This window comes from Macaca nemestrina, chromosome 7, assembly GCF_043159975.1.
Source record: "Macaca nemestrina isolate mMacNem1 chromosome 7, mMacNem.hap1, whole genome shotgun sequence".
In the NCBI taxonomy this organism is placed as follows: Eukaryota; Metazoa; Chordata; class Mammalia; order Primates; family Cercopithecidae; genus Macaca; species Macaca nemestrina.
In genome coordinates this window covers 27,283,418-27,300,803 of record NC_092131.1, presented here as the reverse complement: position 1 = coordinate 27,300,803, position 17,386 = coordinate 27,283,418, and the positions used below count along the sequence as shown (strand labels likewise).

General features: G+C 35.2%; 1 protein-coding gene across 13 annotated transcripts in view; it reads right to left on the bottom strand.

Moving 5' to 3' along the window:
- The window catches only part of LOC105467643 (centrosomal protein 128), a 458,395-nt gene that overhangs the window by 107,083 nt on the left and 333,926 nt on the right, over positions 1 to 17,386 (bottom strand). Inside the window, exon 21 of one of the 13 annotated variants that reach the window (XM_071099793.1) lies at positions 3,126 to 3,148. The exons of the other annotated variants lie outside the window; for them this stretch is intronic. Within the exon in view, the coding sequence (XP_070955894.1) occupies positions 3,141 to 3,148 (8 nt within the window). The 3' untranslated portion in view covers positions 3,126 to 3,140. Of the gene's footprint in view, positions 1 to 3,125; positions 3,149 to 17,386 lie in introns of those variants that run through there. 13 annotated transcript variants of the gene reach the window in all.

Here is a 17,386-nt window from a genome sequence, read left to right as displayed (position 1 = left end):
AATTTACTAAACACAATAGATAATGCAAATTCTCCAAATAATTCAATATTTTATTAAAAAGTAAATTTATGCGATTTCTACTTGTGAGTGGCAGTCATATAATTTCATATAATGAAATTCATCAAATAAAGCAGCACATACAACCCTTACGAGCCTATAAATGATGGACTTAGCCTTCTACCATTCCATTCCAGATACTCAAGACATTAGCTACATGCCAAAGATAATGGTCAGTTTCTCTTTTTCTTCCTTAGCTACCCAGTTATTGGAATCATTGACATTTTAGAAACAAGAGAACACAGAAATAATCTAATCGTAGGGTTCCTTTTTTTCCCCTAAAGAAGTACAATTCTGTCTTATAAGTGAAAGCATATATACTTTCTAATGTAAATTATAAATAGATAATTTAAAAAGCCGAGAAGGAGCTGCTTTCAAGGAAACAGAAGTGGAGAGCCTGGGGACCAGCCCGCCAAGCTCCTTCCTATCCTTAGGTAGACCCCTGTAGTGGCATGGTGAAGCCGCAAAGCTCCAAATAATCCTAACTGAAAGCTACTGATCTAATCTAGTGTCCTGGGGTTACACAGTGGAGGACTGAGTTCCGAGATCAAATATCTCTGTCAATGTCACATAGCTAGTTAATGGTGCATCAATCTGAGCCCAGGGCTTTTGAATTGGACCAGGGTCGAGTACTTTTTTTTTTTCTTTACACAAAAGTGACTGCCGTGCTTTGACTCTCAAGATTTGTATTGAAATGACACAGTATTCCAATGCCTATGTATTTTCTAATGCCTCTCCAAACAGAAACAGAAGAAAACGTCATTAAAGCACTTGTGTAACATCAACAATCTGTGGGAAGACCTACAGTTACCAACTGTCCATGTTAAGATTCCTCAGTTTTCGAAGACAACATCTAAAAACATGGCTATGATGGAAAGCAAACACCTAGACACTTAAGAAGACAGTTGTTTCAGCAAGATATATTCAATATAGAGCATACAGAAGATTTCACAAAATCAAACAGCAACACAAAATCTGTTTCAATGAATGACAGTTAGTTTCTCAGCTTAATATAACATTTGCCAGCAAACGTTTTTCCTGTTTTATTGTACTAGTAAAGAAAAATAGAATAAAGGTATAACAATATGACTATATTAGCTCAAATACCTAAACAACAATCAAATGTGTTGGGCTTTCAGTTAATATTGTAAAACACTTAAAATAGTGCTTGGTATATAAGAAGCATTATATATGTATTTGCTCTCATTATATTTTTAAATCACATTTAAATATCTCAGCTAAAATCAGGAAAATATGCAAAACAAACAGTTGTAATTTAAAACAAACAAGCAAAAAAGGCCTATTAGTAAACTTCTTTTAGACGTCATCCCTTATAAGTAGCTACATTATTTAGAACTCTGCCATATCTACTGCCACCCACTGGTACATATCTGGATATACCACAATGAGTTAAGAGTTTTCTCATCCAGCCTTACCACAGAAAACACACAGGTTAAAATGAAGAACAACATTCAAAAAGTATGGCTATCCCTTGCGGTTTGTCTCAGACACTGAAACAACATGCTGGTCTACAGACGGAGCCCAATTGGTCCAATAAATGAAAGGTTTATAGTCCACTGTCTGTCTTGGGTATGTGGTAAAACATCCAAATACAGGTACTCATGTTTTTCTTTGATGTTAATTCATTTCTGGTGAAACTTTCCACTTCGACAACCTTAGAGATTTAAAACCTCTTGCCACAAAACTGCTACAGTACAGAAAATAGCACAATAATCTACCCCATTCCACCTCATTCTTGAGTCTGGCACTGAGAAACACCCTGATATAGAATGAAAATTCTGACTCAGTCAACTATTAAGTTTTTTTGTCATTTCTATCGGTAACATGAGCAGAGAAAGTAAGAACATACTCATTAAGAAACACATCAGTGTTCTAAATCGGCCTATGGGCTGTCTTGGCCAACATGAGCAAGAGAAGTTTATGATCTATTATAAACATTATTTCAAGAATAAGTTTCATATGCTGAAATCCAGGCATAAAATCGTTTTTCTTCCCACATGTACTCTGCATTACGTTCACATAATGGGAAGTTTGTTTTCATTTAAATTACTTGGGCTGGGAGAAAGTTTATCCTATGCTCTGTTCTTGTTCTAGATTCATAAGGTCAACTGGGTATACATTTTGGGGTTCACAGAAGTGCTGGGTATTTGACTTACTCTTTCATCACCTCTTCTTTACAGAAGCTACAAAAGTTTGTGCTGGTTTCTTGTACCTACTGAACCAGATCTAGGCTTCTCAGGCCTTGTAGATTCCTGGGTCTACTCTAGATCAAAACGAAATTTGAAATTTTTAGTGATTTTTTTTTCTAGTTTTTGCAATTCTTATATTCTAGGAGTAAAACAGCCCTCAGACGTGGAATAATGGCATGATATATATCAGTGATGTGCACTTAGTTACAGAGTACAGCTCAATGTCAAACACCAACTGTTTCCTCTGGTAATTCACACACAGACAGTATGTACCCATGTATTTATATCTGGTACATCACAATGTAAACATATCCTGGGCTTAAATAGAGACAATTTATTTTAACTTATTCCTCAGAAATGTCAGTATTTCCTACCAAATTTGGCCTAGTATATTGATATATTCCCTCAGGGAAGTAATGATTAGAGAGTTTTAAGGTGTATATGACATATATACAAAACATTTGACAGTAAAGGAGATACAACTGAAAATTTTGAAAAATTCTGAAATTTAAATCTTCAGTTTTAAACCTGATTGGTCAACAAATCTTAAACTACTAAAAGAAGTCCAAGTTCAGATATATGGTGTTTAATAGTTGCCCCATCCCCTCCCTACTTTGAGGCCATTTAAAATATCAATTATTACAGCTCAGTTCTATTCAAAGTGTTTGTATCTTACAAAATCCTTTCCTTAAAAACTTAATGTTAATATTTCTACATAAAAACATTATGTTTTCATTCAGTGAGCTTTCAAAAAAAGCATGGGACTTTTACTAAATTTTAGAAGTATTTTTGCTATACCTCCAGGTAGGCAAATGACTTAAATCCTCTTTGTCTCAGTCTCCTCATCCATAAAGCTTCAAAACACATTGAGTCTTATCTCACTTCATGAAGTAGCCATGAGGAAGAAAACGGGATAAGAAAGAAAGTGGGAATTAAGGTAGTTAATCAGATATCTGTAATATAAAGATTATCCTTAATTACACATCTGGGTCCAATGTAATAAAAAGACACTGTGAAAAAGACTCAACTGGTCCTTACTGATTTTGAGTATGGAGGAAGGGGGCATGAGCCAAGGGATGAAGGAAACCTCTAGAAGCTGGAAAAGGCAAGAAAACAGACTCTTCAAGAGCCTTCAGAGAATAAGGCAGCCTGCTGACATCTTGGTTTTAGCACAGTGAAATCCATTTTGACTTCTGACCTCCAGAGGTATGTTATTTTAAGCCACTAAATTTGTAGTAATTCATTATAGAAAACTAACACACCTCAGAACATTCATTAAGTGATAAATTCAACTCTAAGCAAATTTAAGGGTTCACAACATCTACCCTCAATTCTGGTATCTGGTAATCAAAATGTACTATACATGGTATATGGCATACCACATTCAGTGAAAGCCTTGTGAAGAAACCTGTGATTAGGTAGGAACAGTGAAGAGGAGGTCTTTCGTGGCAAAACTTGAATGTAACATGTTATAAGCTGTGACTCCAAAATTGTTAGTTTCCTCAGTGAAAGAGTCATGCACACCTGCATTTAGCTCCTTAAAAATTTCTTACTGAGTTGCTTAAAATTATCCCCACTTCTGCACCTAGGCTGGAGTGTAATTATGTAGACCAAGCTGTAAAGTTTAGTCATCCCTATAAAAGGCATGTGCTGATATTAACATTCAAGGTACAGTTTGGTATGCAATACCCCAAGGGTAAGAACTGTTTACCACTATATCCTCAGTGCCTGGCAAATACTATTTCTCTAAGTATTTTTAAAATAATTACAATATCTATAAGAAACTAGATAATAACTGTCTGACATGCAATATGATGTCATCTACCAGACTGTAGATGCCAATAAATTAGTTTAATATTACCCTTATTAAATTTTTTTTTTTCTGGACTGAATTTGAAAATTCAGGTAACAAGCATTTTACAATTCTCCTTCACACAGTGGAAAAGAATGAGAATTCAGGAATCTGCTTCACATATAAAGAGCAAGTCCAGGATAATACCCAGTAAGTAGGCAGTAATGAGACACAAGAATGATCAGCTGCAGCATGACTTAGAGTAAATCTGTGTTGTACTGAAGCAAGGACGTGAATCCTCACAGAACTGGGTATTCATCTTGAAATGGCAAGCATGTGTTTACATACCTGAAAATTTCCAAACTTTGATAAGAGACATAACTCTTGGATTGAAGAACCTATGTGAACCCGAAAGAAGATAAACATAAGGAAATCCACGTGAAGACACTTCATAGAGTTCTAAAAACCAAAGGCAAAGAACAAGTCTTGAAAGCAGTAAGACAGAAACAACATCTTAGTTATAGGGGGAAACAATTAGAATAATAATGAAATTCTCATTAGAAATCACAGAGGCCATTAAAAAAGTCACATTTTTAAAAAATGCGAAAAAACAAAACTGACAACCCAGAATCCTATATCTAGTGAAAATACCATTTAGGAATAAAGGTGAAGGCAAGATATTCCTAGGAAGAAAAATTAAGATAATTTATGGCCAGCAGACCTATCCTAAAGAATGACTAAAAGAAATTCTCTAAAAAGAAAGGACATGATAAGAGAAGGAATTTTAGAAGAGGAGAAAAAAAAGAAGGAAGACAAACAAAAATATAGATACATACAATAGAAATCTTTTGAAGTTTCTAGATTATGTTTGATGGTTGAAGCAAAAATTATAACAATATCTTATGTGGTCCTAAAAGTATTTAGAGGGAACATTTAAGACTAACAGCAGATCTCTTGGCAGAAACCCTGCAAGCCAGAAGAAAGTGGGGCCAATATTCAACATTCTTAAAGAAAAGAATTTTCAGCCCAGAATTTCATATCCAGCCAAACTAAGCTTCATAAGCAAAGGAGAAATAAAATCCTTTACAGGCAAGCAAATGCTGAGAGATTTTGTCACCACCAGTCCAGCCTTGCAAGAGCTCCTGAAGGAAGCACTAAATATGGAAAGGAAAAACCAGTACCAGCCACTGCAAAAACATACCAAATTGTAAAGACACTAGGAAGAAACTGTATCAACTAACAGGCAAAATACAGCTAGCATCATAACGACAGGATCAAATTCACACATAACAATATTAACCTTAAATGTAAATGGGCCAAATGCCCCAATTAAAATACACAGACTGGAAAACTGGATAAAGAGTCAAGACCCATTGGTGTGCTATATTCAGGAGACCCATCTCACGTACAAAGACACACATAGGCTCAAAATAAAGGGATGGAGGAATATTTACCAATCAAATGGAAAGCAAAAAAAAAAAAAAAAAAATTTCAGGGATTGCAATCCTAGTCTCTGATAAAACAGACTTTAAACCAACAAAGTTCAAAAAAGACAAAGAAGGGCACTACATAATGGTAAGGGAATCAATGCAACAAGAGCTAACTATCCTAATTATATATGTACCCAATACAGGAGCACCCAGATTCATAAAGTAAATTCTTAGAGACCTACAAAGAGACATAGACTCCCACACAACTATAGTGGGAGATTTTAACACCCCACTGTCAATATTAGACAGATCAATGAGACAGAAAATTAACAAGGATATTCAGGACTTGAACTCAGCTCTGGACCAAGCAGACCTTATAGACATCTACAGAACTCTCCACCCCAAATCAACAGAATGTACATTCTTCTCAGCACCACATCACACTTATTCTAAAACTGACCACACAATTGGAAGTAAACACTCCTCAGCAAATGCAAAATAATGGCAATCATAACAAACAGTTTCTCAAACCACAGTGCAATCAAATTAGAACTCAGGATTAAGAAACTCACTCAAAACCGTACAACTACATGGAAACTGAACAACTGGCTCCTGAATGACTACTGGGTAAATAACAAAATCAAGCCTGAAATAAATAAGTTATTTGAAACCAATGAGAACAAAGACACAACATACCAGAATCTCTGGGACACAGATAAGCAGTGTTTAAAGGGAAATTTATAGTGCTGAATGCCCACAGGAGAAGTGGGAAAGATCTAAAATCGACACCCTAACATCACAATTAAAAGAAATAGAGAAGCCAGAGCAAACAAAATCAAAAGCTAGCAGAAGACAAGAAATAACTGAGATCAGAGCAGAACTGAAGGAGACAGAGACACGAAAAACCCTTCAAAAAAATCAATGAATCCAGGAGCTGCTTTTTGAAAATATTAACAAAATAGACTACTATCCAGATTAATAAAGAAGAAAAGAGAGAAGAATCAAATAGACACAATAAAAAATGGTGAAGGGGATAACATCACTTAGCCCACAGAAATGCAAACTACCATCAGAGAATACTATAAATACCTCTACACAAATAAACTAGAAAATCTAGAAGCAATGGATAAATTCCTGGACACATACACCCAAGAATAAACTAGGAAGAAGCCGAATCCCTGAAGAGACCAATAACAAGTTCTGAAATTGAGGTAGTAATTAATAGCCTACCAACCAAAAAAGTCCAGGACCACATGGATTCACAGCCAAATTCTACCAGAGGTACAAGGAGGGGCTGGCACCACTCCTTCTGAAACTATTCCAAACAATAGAAAAAGAGGGAATCCTCCCTAAGTCATTTTATGAGCCCAGCACCATCCTGATATCAAAATCAGGTGGAGACACAACAAAAAAAGAAAATTTCAGGCCAATATCCCTGATGAACACTGCAAAAATCCTAAATAAAATACTGGCAAACCGCATCCAGCAGCACATCAATAAGCTTATCCATAATGATCAAGTCAGCTTCACCCCTGGGATGTAAGACTGGTTCAGCATACACCGATCAATAAACGTAATCATGTAAACAGAACCAATGACAAAAGCCACATAATCATCTCAATAGATGCAGAAAAGGACTTCGACAAAATTCAACAGCCCTTCATGCTAAAAACTCTCAATAAACTAGGTATTCAGGTAACACATCTCAAAATGATAAAAACTATTTATGACAAACCCACAGCCAATATCATACTGAATGGGCAAAAACTGGAAGCATTCCCCTTGAAAACCAGCACAAGACAAGGAAGCCCTCCCTCACCACTCCTGTTCAACATAGCATTGGAAGTTCTGGCTATGGAAATCAGGCAAGAGAATTCCAGAAATAAATGGTATTCAAACAGGAAGAGAGGAAGTCAAATTGTCTCTGTTTGCAGATGACATGATTGTTTATTTAGAAAACCCCATCATCAGCCAGGCAAGGTGGCTCACACCTGTAATCCCAGCACTTTGGGAGGCCAAGATGGGCGGATCACGAGGTCAGGAGATCAAGACCATCTTGGCTAACACGGTGAAACCCCATCTCTGCTAAAGAAAATACAAACAAATTAGCCAGGCATGGTGGTGGGCACCTGTAGTCCCAGCTACTTGGGAGGCTGAGGCAGGAGACTGGCATGAACTCAGGAGGCAGAGCTTGCAGTGAGCCAAGATCGCACCACTGCACTTGCACTCCAGCCTGGGTGACAGAGCAAGACTCCATCTCAAAAAAAAAAAAAAAAGAGAGAAAAAGAAAAAAAAGAAAACCCCGTCATCTCAGCCCCAAATCTCCTTAAGCCAATAAGCAGCTTCAGCAAAGTCTCAGGATACAAAATCAATGTGCAAAAATCACAAGCATTCCTATACATCAATAATAGACAAACAGAGAGCCAAATCATGAGAGAATTCTCATTCTTAATTGCTACAAAGAGGATAAAATAACCAGGAATACAACTTATAAGGGATGTGAAGGACCTCTTCAAGGAGAGCTACAAGCCACTGCTCAAGGAAATAAGAGAGCACACAAACAAATGGAAAAACACAAACAAATGGAAAAACATTCCATGCTCATGGATAGGAAGAATCAATATCGTGAAAACAGCCATACTGCCCAAAGTAATTTATAAATTCAATGCTATACCCATCATGCTACTATTGACTTTCTTCACAGAAGTAGGAAAAAACTATTTTAAATTTCATATGGAACCAAAATATAGTCCATATACCCAAGACAATCCTAAACAAAAAGAACAAAGTGGGAGGCATCATGCTACTTGACTTCAAACTATACTACAAGGCTACAGTAACCAAAACAGCATGGTACTGGTACCAACACAGATATATAGACCAATGGAACAGAACAGAGGCCTCAGAAATAACTCTACACATCTACAACCATCTGACCTTTGACAAACCAGACAAAAACAAGCAATGGGGAAAGGATTCCCTATTTAACAAATGGCGTTGGGGTAACTGGCTAGCCATATGCAGAAAACTGAAACTGGAACCCTTCCTTACACCTTATAAAAAAATTAACTCCAGATCAATTAAATACTTAAACATAAGACCTAAAACCATAAAAACCCTAGAAGAAAACCTAGGCAATACCATTCAGGACATAGGCATGGACAAAGACTTCATGACTGAAACACCGAAAGCAATGGCAACAAAAGCCAAAATTCATAAATGGGATCTAATTAAACTAAAGAGCTTCTGCACAGCAAAAGAAACTATCATCAGAGTGAACAGGCAACCTACAGAATGGGAGAACATTTTTGCAATCTCTCCATCTGACAAAGGGCTAGAATCCAGAATCTACAAGGAACTTAAACAAATTTGTAAGAAGAAAAACAAACAACTCCATCAAAAAGTGGGCGAGGGATATGAATAAACACTTCTCAAAGGAAGACATTTACGCAGCCAACAAACATATGAAAAAAAGCTCATCATCACTGGTCATTAGAGAAATGCAAATCAAAGCCACAATGAGATACCATCTCACACCAGTTAGAATGGCAGTCATTAAAAAGTCAGGAAACAACAGATGCTGGAGAGGATGTGGAGAAATAGGAACACTTTTACACTGTTGGTGGGAGTGTAAAGTAGTTCAACCATTGTGGAAGACAGTGTGGCAATTTCTCAAGGATCTAGAACCAGAAATAGGACCGCATTAGGAGAGATAAGTAAAGTAGATGATGGGTTGATGGGTGCAGCAAACCACGATGGCACCTGTATACCCATGTAACAAACCTGTATGTTCTTCACGTGTATCCCAGAATTTAAAGTATAATTTTAAAAATTAATAAACAGGAAGGTAAAAAACATGAACAGAAAGTTTCTACATTTCAATTTGATGATACTGTGATATCACACAGACTGTGATAAGCTAGGTGTATATAATACCCAGAGGAACTACTGAAAGCTTATATAAAGAGTTTTACTCAAAAACAAACGATAAATCAAAATGTAATTCTAAAGACTATTCAGATAACCCAAAGGAAGGAAGGTATATTAGTCTGTTCTCACACTGCTAATAAAAACATACCTGAGACTGGGTAATTTATAAAGAAAGAGGTTTAATGAACTCACAGTTCAACATGGCTGAGGAGGCCTCACAATCATGACAGAAGGCAAGGAGGAGCAAAATCACATCTTACATGGCGGCAGGCAAGAGAGCTTGTGTAGAGGAACTCTCCTTATAAAATCATCAGATCTCATGAGACTTACTCACTATCACCAGAACAGCATGGGAAAGACCTGTCCTCATGATTTAATTATCTCTCACTGTGTCCCTCCCACGACAAATGGAAATTATGGAAGCTACAATTCAAGGTGAGATTTGGTTGGGGACAGAGCCAAACTATATCAGCAGAGGGGGGGAAAAAAGAGGCAGGGGAGAGAAAATGCAGAACATAGAGAGAAAAAAGGCAGACTTAAATCCTAACACATCAATAATTATATAAAAACGGTTTAAATATACCAATCAAAAGACGGAGATTGCTAGAGTGAATTAAAGAACATGCCCCAATTTTATGCTATCTACAGAAAACTAAACTAAAGTGTAATGATATGGTTATTATATCATGAAAGTAAAAATAAATCATGTAAATATTAGGTCAAATTCAAAATTAGAGTTGGAAATTTCAATATTACTCTCTCAAAAATTGACAGAAAAACTTGACAGAAAACCATCAAGAATATGTAGAAGCATAAAAAAACCTATAAATAGTTAGAAACTAAATAAACCCTTCTAAATAATCCATGAGTCAAAGAAAAGGTCTCAAGAGAGGTTTAAAAATATCCCACAAATTGGATAAAAATGAAAACAGTTAGGCACAGTGGCTCATGCCTGTGATCTCAGAGCTTTGGGAGGCTGAGGCAAGAGGATCACTTGAGCCCAGAAGGTTGAGACCAGCCTGGGCAACACCGTGAGATCCCTTCTCTATATAAAATTGTAAAAATGATTAGCTGGGTGTAGTGGCTTGCACCTAGAGTCTAGTCCTAGCTACTTGGGAGGCTGAGGCAGAAGGATCACTTGAGCCCAGGAGTTGGTGGCTATGATCCTCAGTGAGCTGGTTGAGCCATTGCACTGTAGTCTGAGTAACAATGGGACATTGTCACAAAAAAAAAAAAAAAAGGAAAAGAAAAAGAAAATATCACAAAAATAGCACATATCAAAATATGTAGGACAAAGCTGATGCAGTTCTGAGAGGAAAATTTATGAAACTAAATGCATGCATTTGAAAAAGGGAAAAGTCTTAAATGAATACTCTATGCTCCTACCTCAAGAACCTTAAAAAACAAATCAAAACAAAACAAAAAAAAAAGACCAGCAAACACAAGTAATAAAGATAAGAACAAAAATCAATGAAATTGAGAACAGGAAACAATAGAGAACAAGAGGGAAAAAGTCAATGAAACAATGAGCTGGCCCCTTACATAGTTCAATAAAATTGACAAACTTTTACCAAGATTGACGGAGAAAGAGAGAGGGGGCAGGGAGCAATGGAGAGTGAAGAGAGAACACAATTACCAAAGTTTTGAATGAAGACATTCTTATAAGTCCTGCTGATATGAGAAGGATTTTAAGGGAAGACTGCAAACAACTTTACAAACATAAATTTGATAATTTAGAAGATATGGAACACAAAGTAACATAACTTACCCAATGTAAAATACCTAATTTACATAGCCTTGTAACTATTTAGAACAATAGATGTGTAATTTTAAAACTCGCAGAACAAAAATCTCCAGGTCTGATGGTTTCACTAGTAACTTTTACGAAATGTTTAAAGAAGAATTGGTAGCAGTTTATACAATTTCTTTCAGAAAACAAAAGAAAATGAACTATTTCCCATTTATTTTATTTAGCCTATTTCACTGATACCAAAAGCATACAGACAATTGTCCCACAAAAAAACAAAGAAAGAAAAGAAAAAAACTGCAGCTTTCTCCTGAGTTTAGAAAAAACATCTTTTTTTAATAATTAGCAAATAGAATTTAACAACTTAAGAATTACGTAACATGACCATGCTGCATTTATTCTAGGGATAAAAAGTTTGTTCAGTATTTGTAAATCAATGTAATCCATCATCTTAAGAGGCTGAAGATTAAAAAAAAAAATCACAGGATCATATCAATCAATGAATAACAAGTATTTGACAAAATTCATTGACCATTTATGATAAAAATAAACTCAGGAAAAGGAACTAGAAGGGAATTCCTTAGCTACAAAAAAGAAAGAAAGACAGAAAGAAAGACAGAAAGAAAAGAAAAGAAAAGAAAAGAAAAGAAAGAAAGAAAGAAAGAAAGAAAGAAAGAAAGAAAGAAAAGAAAGAAAGAGAAAGAAAGAAAGAAAGAAAGAAAGAAAGAAAGAAAGAAAGAAAGAAAGAAAGAAAGAAAGAAAGAAAGAAAAGAAAGAAAAGAAAGAAAGAAAGAAAACCCTATATACTACCAAAACCCCTATATACTACCATTATACTAAATGGTGAAAGACTGAAATGTTTCCCACTTAAGATGAGAAGTAAGACAAGAATATCTACTCTCAAAATTCTTATTCATCATAGTACAGGAAGTTCTATAATACAATGAAGAAAAGAAAATAAAGGCATAGAGATTGGAAGCAAAGAAAAAAAGTGTCCCTATTTGCAGATAGCACGGTTGTCACCATTAAAAAAAATCCCAAACAATGTACAAAACAAAACGACAATAAAACCCCACCTCTAACAACCAATAAGTGAGTTCAGCAAGGTCACAAAATATGAGCTAAACATACAAAAATCTATGACATTTCTATATATTAGGAGTGAACATGTAGACATCAAAATTTAAAATTATTATACCATTTAAAATCACTCCATTTGAAATGACTCAAAAATGAAATATATAAGTATAAATTTAACAAAACATGTAAAGAATTTGTTTGCAGAAAACAAAACACTGTCATGAAAGGAATTAAAGGAGACATAAACAAATCATAAGACATACTGGATTCACGGATTGGAAGACTCACATAGTAAAGACATCAGTTCTTTCCAAATTAATATGCAAGTTCCAAACAACTTCTATCAAAATACTGGCAATAATTTTTTGTAGCTAACAAGATTACTCTTAAATCTATATGGAAAGGAAAAGGAACTCGAATAAGTAAAACAATTTTTAAAAATTAAGAATAAATTGGAAGAAATAAGTATACCCAATTTCTAGACTTATTATGAAGTTAGAGTATCACGACTGTGGTTTTGGTGGAGGGATATGCTCATAGGTCAATAGAACAGAACAGAAAAGTAATTGAGTGGAATAGAAAATCCAAATTATAGAAATGGAGAACAGATGAGTGACTGCCAAGGTTTAAGAATGGAATGAAGGTAGAAGAGAAGTGGATGTGGCTATAAAAAATATAAAAACATGGTAGATCTTCATGCTGATGGAAATGTTCTATATCTTGACAATATCAATGCCAATACCCTGGTTGTGATAATGTACAAGGATTTTGTAAGATATTTCCACTGAAGGAGAATAGATAAAAAGATCTTTATGTATTATACGATCTTTCCTATTATTTCTTACTTCATGTGAATCTAACAATAACCTCTCAAGTTTAATTAAAAAATTCATAAGTATTTTAGGCACAACGACAGATAACGGATCTTAAATTTTAATTGGTTAATTAATTTTAATTAATTACCCTTTGAGGTTAACACCTCAATACTTGCCCTTCCTTGTGCAGTTCACTGCAACTACGCTAGTTCAGAGTCTTTTTTTTTTTTTTTTTTTTTTTTTTTGAGACAGAGTCTTGCGCTGTCACCCAGGCTGGAGTGCAGTGGCGTGATCTCAGCTCACTGCAAGCTCCGCCTCCCGGGTTCAAGCCATTCTCCTGCCTCAGCCTTCTGAGTAGCTGGGATGACAGGCGCCCGCCACCACGCCCGGCTGATTTTTTTTGTATTTTTTGGTAGAGACGGGGTTTCACCGTGTTAGCCAGGATGGTCTCCATCTCCTGACCTCATGATCCGCCCGCCTCAGCCTCTCAAAGTGCTGGGATTATAGGCATGAGCCACCGCGCCCGGCCGAGTCATATTCTTTTTTCTAGACTACTGCAGTTATCCATATTTCTAAAGCAAAATACATAGTTAGACACTATACTACTTTAAAAAAGAAAGAAAAAAACTTGGCCACACCAGAAAGCCCTGATGTTAGAATTAATACTCAAACACCTTAAATAGTTTATTTTAAATATCTACAAAAAAACCTAAAGGAAATCAGACCTTAAAAACTGAGGAAAAGTATGAGAATGATGTCTTGCAAAATAGAGAACTTTAATAAAGAGATCTAAAAAATAACCAAGTAGAAATACTGGATTGAAAAGCAGAGAAACTGAAATTTAAAAATAATTAAAGGGGCTAGGTAGCAGATTTGAGCAGGCAGAAGAAAAAGCCTGAAGATATTTGTGTTTTCTTTCACACACCATGAAATACAGAGGTAGGAGCTACAGGGGTGGGGCAGAGACTCCATGATGTCATCAGCACCCCAGATTCATTCTTTTCTGTTATCATGTCAACCTCAGAAGACAGGAGCCTGAAGAAAAATGAACAGAGACTTAGAGAGCAGTGGGACACCTTCAAGTATACCAACATATGCATAATGAGACTCCCATAAGGACAGGAAAAAGAAAGTGGGGAAGAAAAATATTTAAAGGAATTATTTGAAAGGTAAAAATCCCCAAATTTGATTAAAAACATTAATCTGCATAACTGATAAGTTCAATGAATTTCAAATAGGATAAATTCAAAGACATTCACACCGAGATACATCGTAATCAAATTCTCAAAAGTGAGAGAAAAAGAGAAAATTTTGAAAGCAGTGAGAGAGAAGTGACTTATCACATAGAAGCATTTTGTATCAGAAATCAAGGCTAGAAGGCAGTGGTTTACATATTCGAAGGGATAAACAGAAAAAAGAGAGAGAAAAGAAACTGTCAGTGAAGAACTTTACATGCAGCAAAACTGTCATTCAAAATAACAGAGATATTAAGACATTCCCAGGGTCCTTCACGGTGAAATGAAAGTACACGAGACAATAAGTCAAGTCCATACAAAGAAATAAATAGTACCAGTGAAAGTAACTATATAGATAAATATTTTAAAAACAGTGTAAATGTATTTTTTCTTTGTTTATTTTAGATATTTACAAATACCTAAACATAGAGAAAATTTACTTTTTTCTTTGTAACTCCTTTTATTTCCCTACCTGATTTACAAGCCAACTATTTAAAGCAATAATTATAAGTCTGAGTTGATAAATATACAGTGTATGATATAATCTGTATCACAATAACAATACAAAGGAAATGTAAGGTAATAGAATCATGGAAGAGCAAAAAAAAACTGTATGCTATTGAAATTAAGTGGATATTAATCCAAACTAGAATTTTATACATGAAGAAGAAAACTGAAGAATATACATGAAGAAGATATATGAAGAAAAATCATTAAGGCAATCCTAGGGCAATCATTAAGAACAAACTCAAAAAAAAAAAAAAAAAAAAGACAATAGTATACCGGGAAATTTCTATTAAATATCTACATACTTAATATCTAAATACGTATTTAACAAAAGAGAAGCCAATTATAAAGAAATTGAGGGAAAAAACACATAAAACAAATACAAACAACTAGCAAATGGCAGATGTGTTTCCTTGTAAGTGTGTAAGTCGTGCATTGCTTAATGATAGGGATGTATTCTGAGCAATGTGGTATTCTGAGAAATGCATTTTTAGGCAATTTCATCATTTTGCAAACACTGTAGAGCAGGGGTGTCCAATCTTTTCGCTTCCCTGGGCCCCACTGGAAGAATTTTCGTGGGTTACGTGTAAAATTAACACTAATGACAGCTGAAACAAAACAAAACAAAAATCACACAAAAAAACTCATAATGTTTTAAGAAAGTTTACAAATTTTGGGGGGACCACATTCAAAGACGTCCTGGGCCACAGGTTGGACAAGCTTGCAATGGAGTATATTTACACAAAGCTAGATGGTATAGCCTACTGTACTCCTAGACTATATAGTATAGCCTATTGTTCCTAGGCAACGAACATGTTTGTATAGCATGTTACTGTACAGCATGTTACTATATTGAATACTATAAGCAAATGTAACACATGGCAAGTATTTGTATATTTACAAATATCTAAACATAGACAAGATAATGCATTGTGCTATGACATTATGATGGCTATGATATCACTAGGCAATAGAAATTTTTCAGCTCTATCATTAGCTTATGGAAACACTGCCATAAATGCATTCTGTCATTAACCAAAACATTGTTAAGTGGCACATGACTATAATTACATTAAATATAATTAAACTCTCCAATTAAAAAGAGGAGATTGGAAGATTTATAAATGCATATAATTCAACTTTATGCTATCTATAAGAGAAACTGTATAGATTCAAATACAAAAGTAGGTTAAAAAAGGATGAAAACAGTAAACAAAGAGAGCTAGAATAATTATACTAATATCAAACAACAGAGACTTTTAGATCAAAACTTGTTCTGAGACAAAGGATATAAAATATAAAAGGATCAATCAATCAGGACTATATAACAGTTATAAGTGTATATGCAAATAACAATAGAGTCTCAAAATACATGACAGAAAAATTGACAGAATTGACGGTAAAGAACACTACAATAATAGCTGGAGACTGTAACAATACCCCACCTTCAATAATACCCAATTTTCAATATAGGATAGAACAAATAAACATTTGAAGAAAGATCAGCAAGGAATGAGAAGGCCTGAACAATAGTCTAAACCAACTAGACCTAATAGTCATCTATAGAACACTTGATTCAACAACAGCAGAATACACATTCTCCCCAAAGGCATGCATTCTCCAAGACAGACCATATGATAGGCCATAAATAATGTCTAAATAAATAAAAAGGAGGCTGGCTGTGGTGGCTTATGCTTGTAATCCTAGCACTTTGGGAGGCCGAGGCAGGTGGATCACAAGGTCAGGAGATTGAGACCATCCTGTTTAACACAGTGAAACTCCATCTCTACTAAAAATACAAAAAAAAAAAAAAAAAAAAAAAAATTAGCCAGACATAGTGGCATGCACCTGCAGTCCCAGCTACTTGGGAGGCTGAGGCGGGAGAATTGCTTGAACTGAGAGGCAGAGATTGCAGTGAGCCGAGATCGCGCCACTGCATTCCAGCCTGGGTGATAGAGCAAGACTCTGTCTCAAAAAAAAAATAAATAAATAAAACAAAATAAATTAAAAGGAATGAAAGTATACAAAATATATCCTCAACATAACAAAATGATTTTAGAAAGTAGTAACAGAAGGAAATATGGGGAATTCACAAATGCATAGAAATTAAAAAACACACTCCTAAAAATCCCATGGTCAAAGAAGAAATCAAAAGTGAAATTAGAAAAAACTTTGAGAAAAATGAAAACAAAAACACGACATACTAAAATGTATGGGATATAGTGTGCTTATTAAGGAGGACCAGAAACTTCACTTTCCAAAGGTCTTTTAAACTTAATGGGAGGAAGCAATTCTGCCATTTCTGAATGAGGCCTTTCATTTGTCCTGGCTCTGGAGTGTGGCCTCAGCAAATGAGACAATGGCCTTTCTGGCCAGCAGCATTATTCATGATAGCTAAAAGATGGAAACAACCCAACTGTCCATCAAATGATGAATAGATAAATAAAATGTGGTATTTCCATACTATATTATATCATTTTATTATATGAAATGGTCAGAACAGGCAAACCCATAGAGACAAAAGTGGATTTGTGGTTGCCAGAGGCTGGAGGGAGGGATATGGAAGTTAACTGTTAGTAGTTA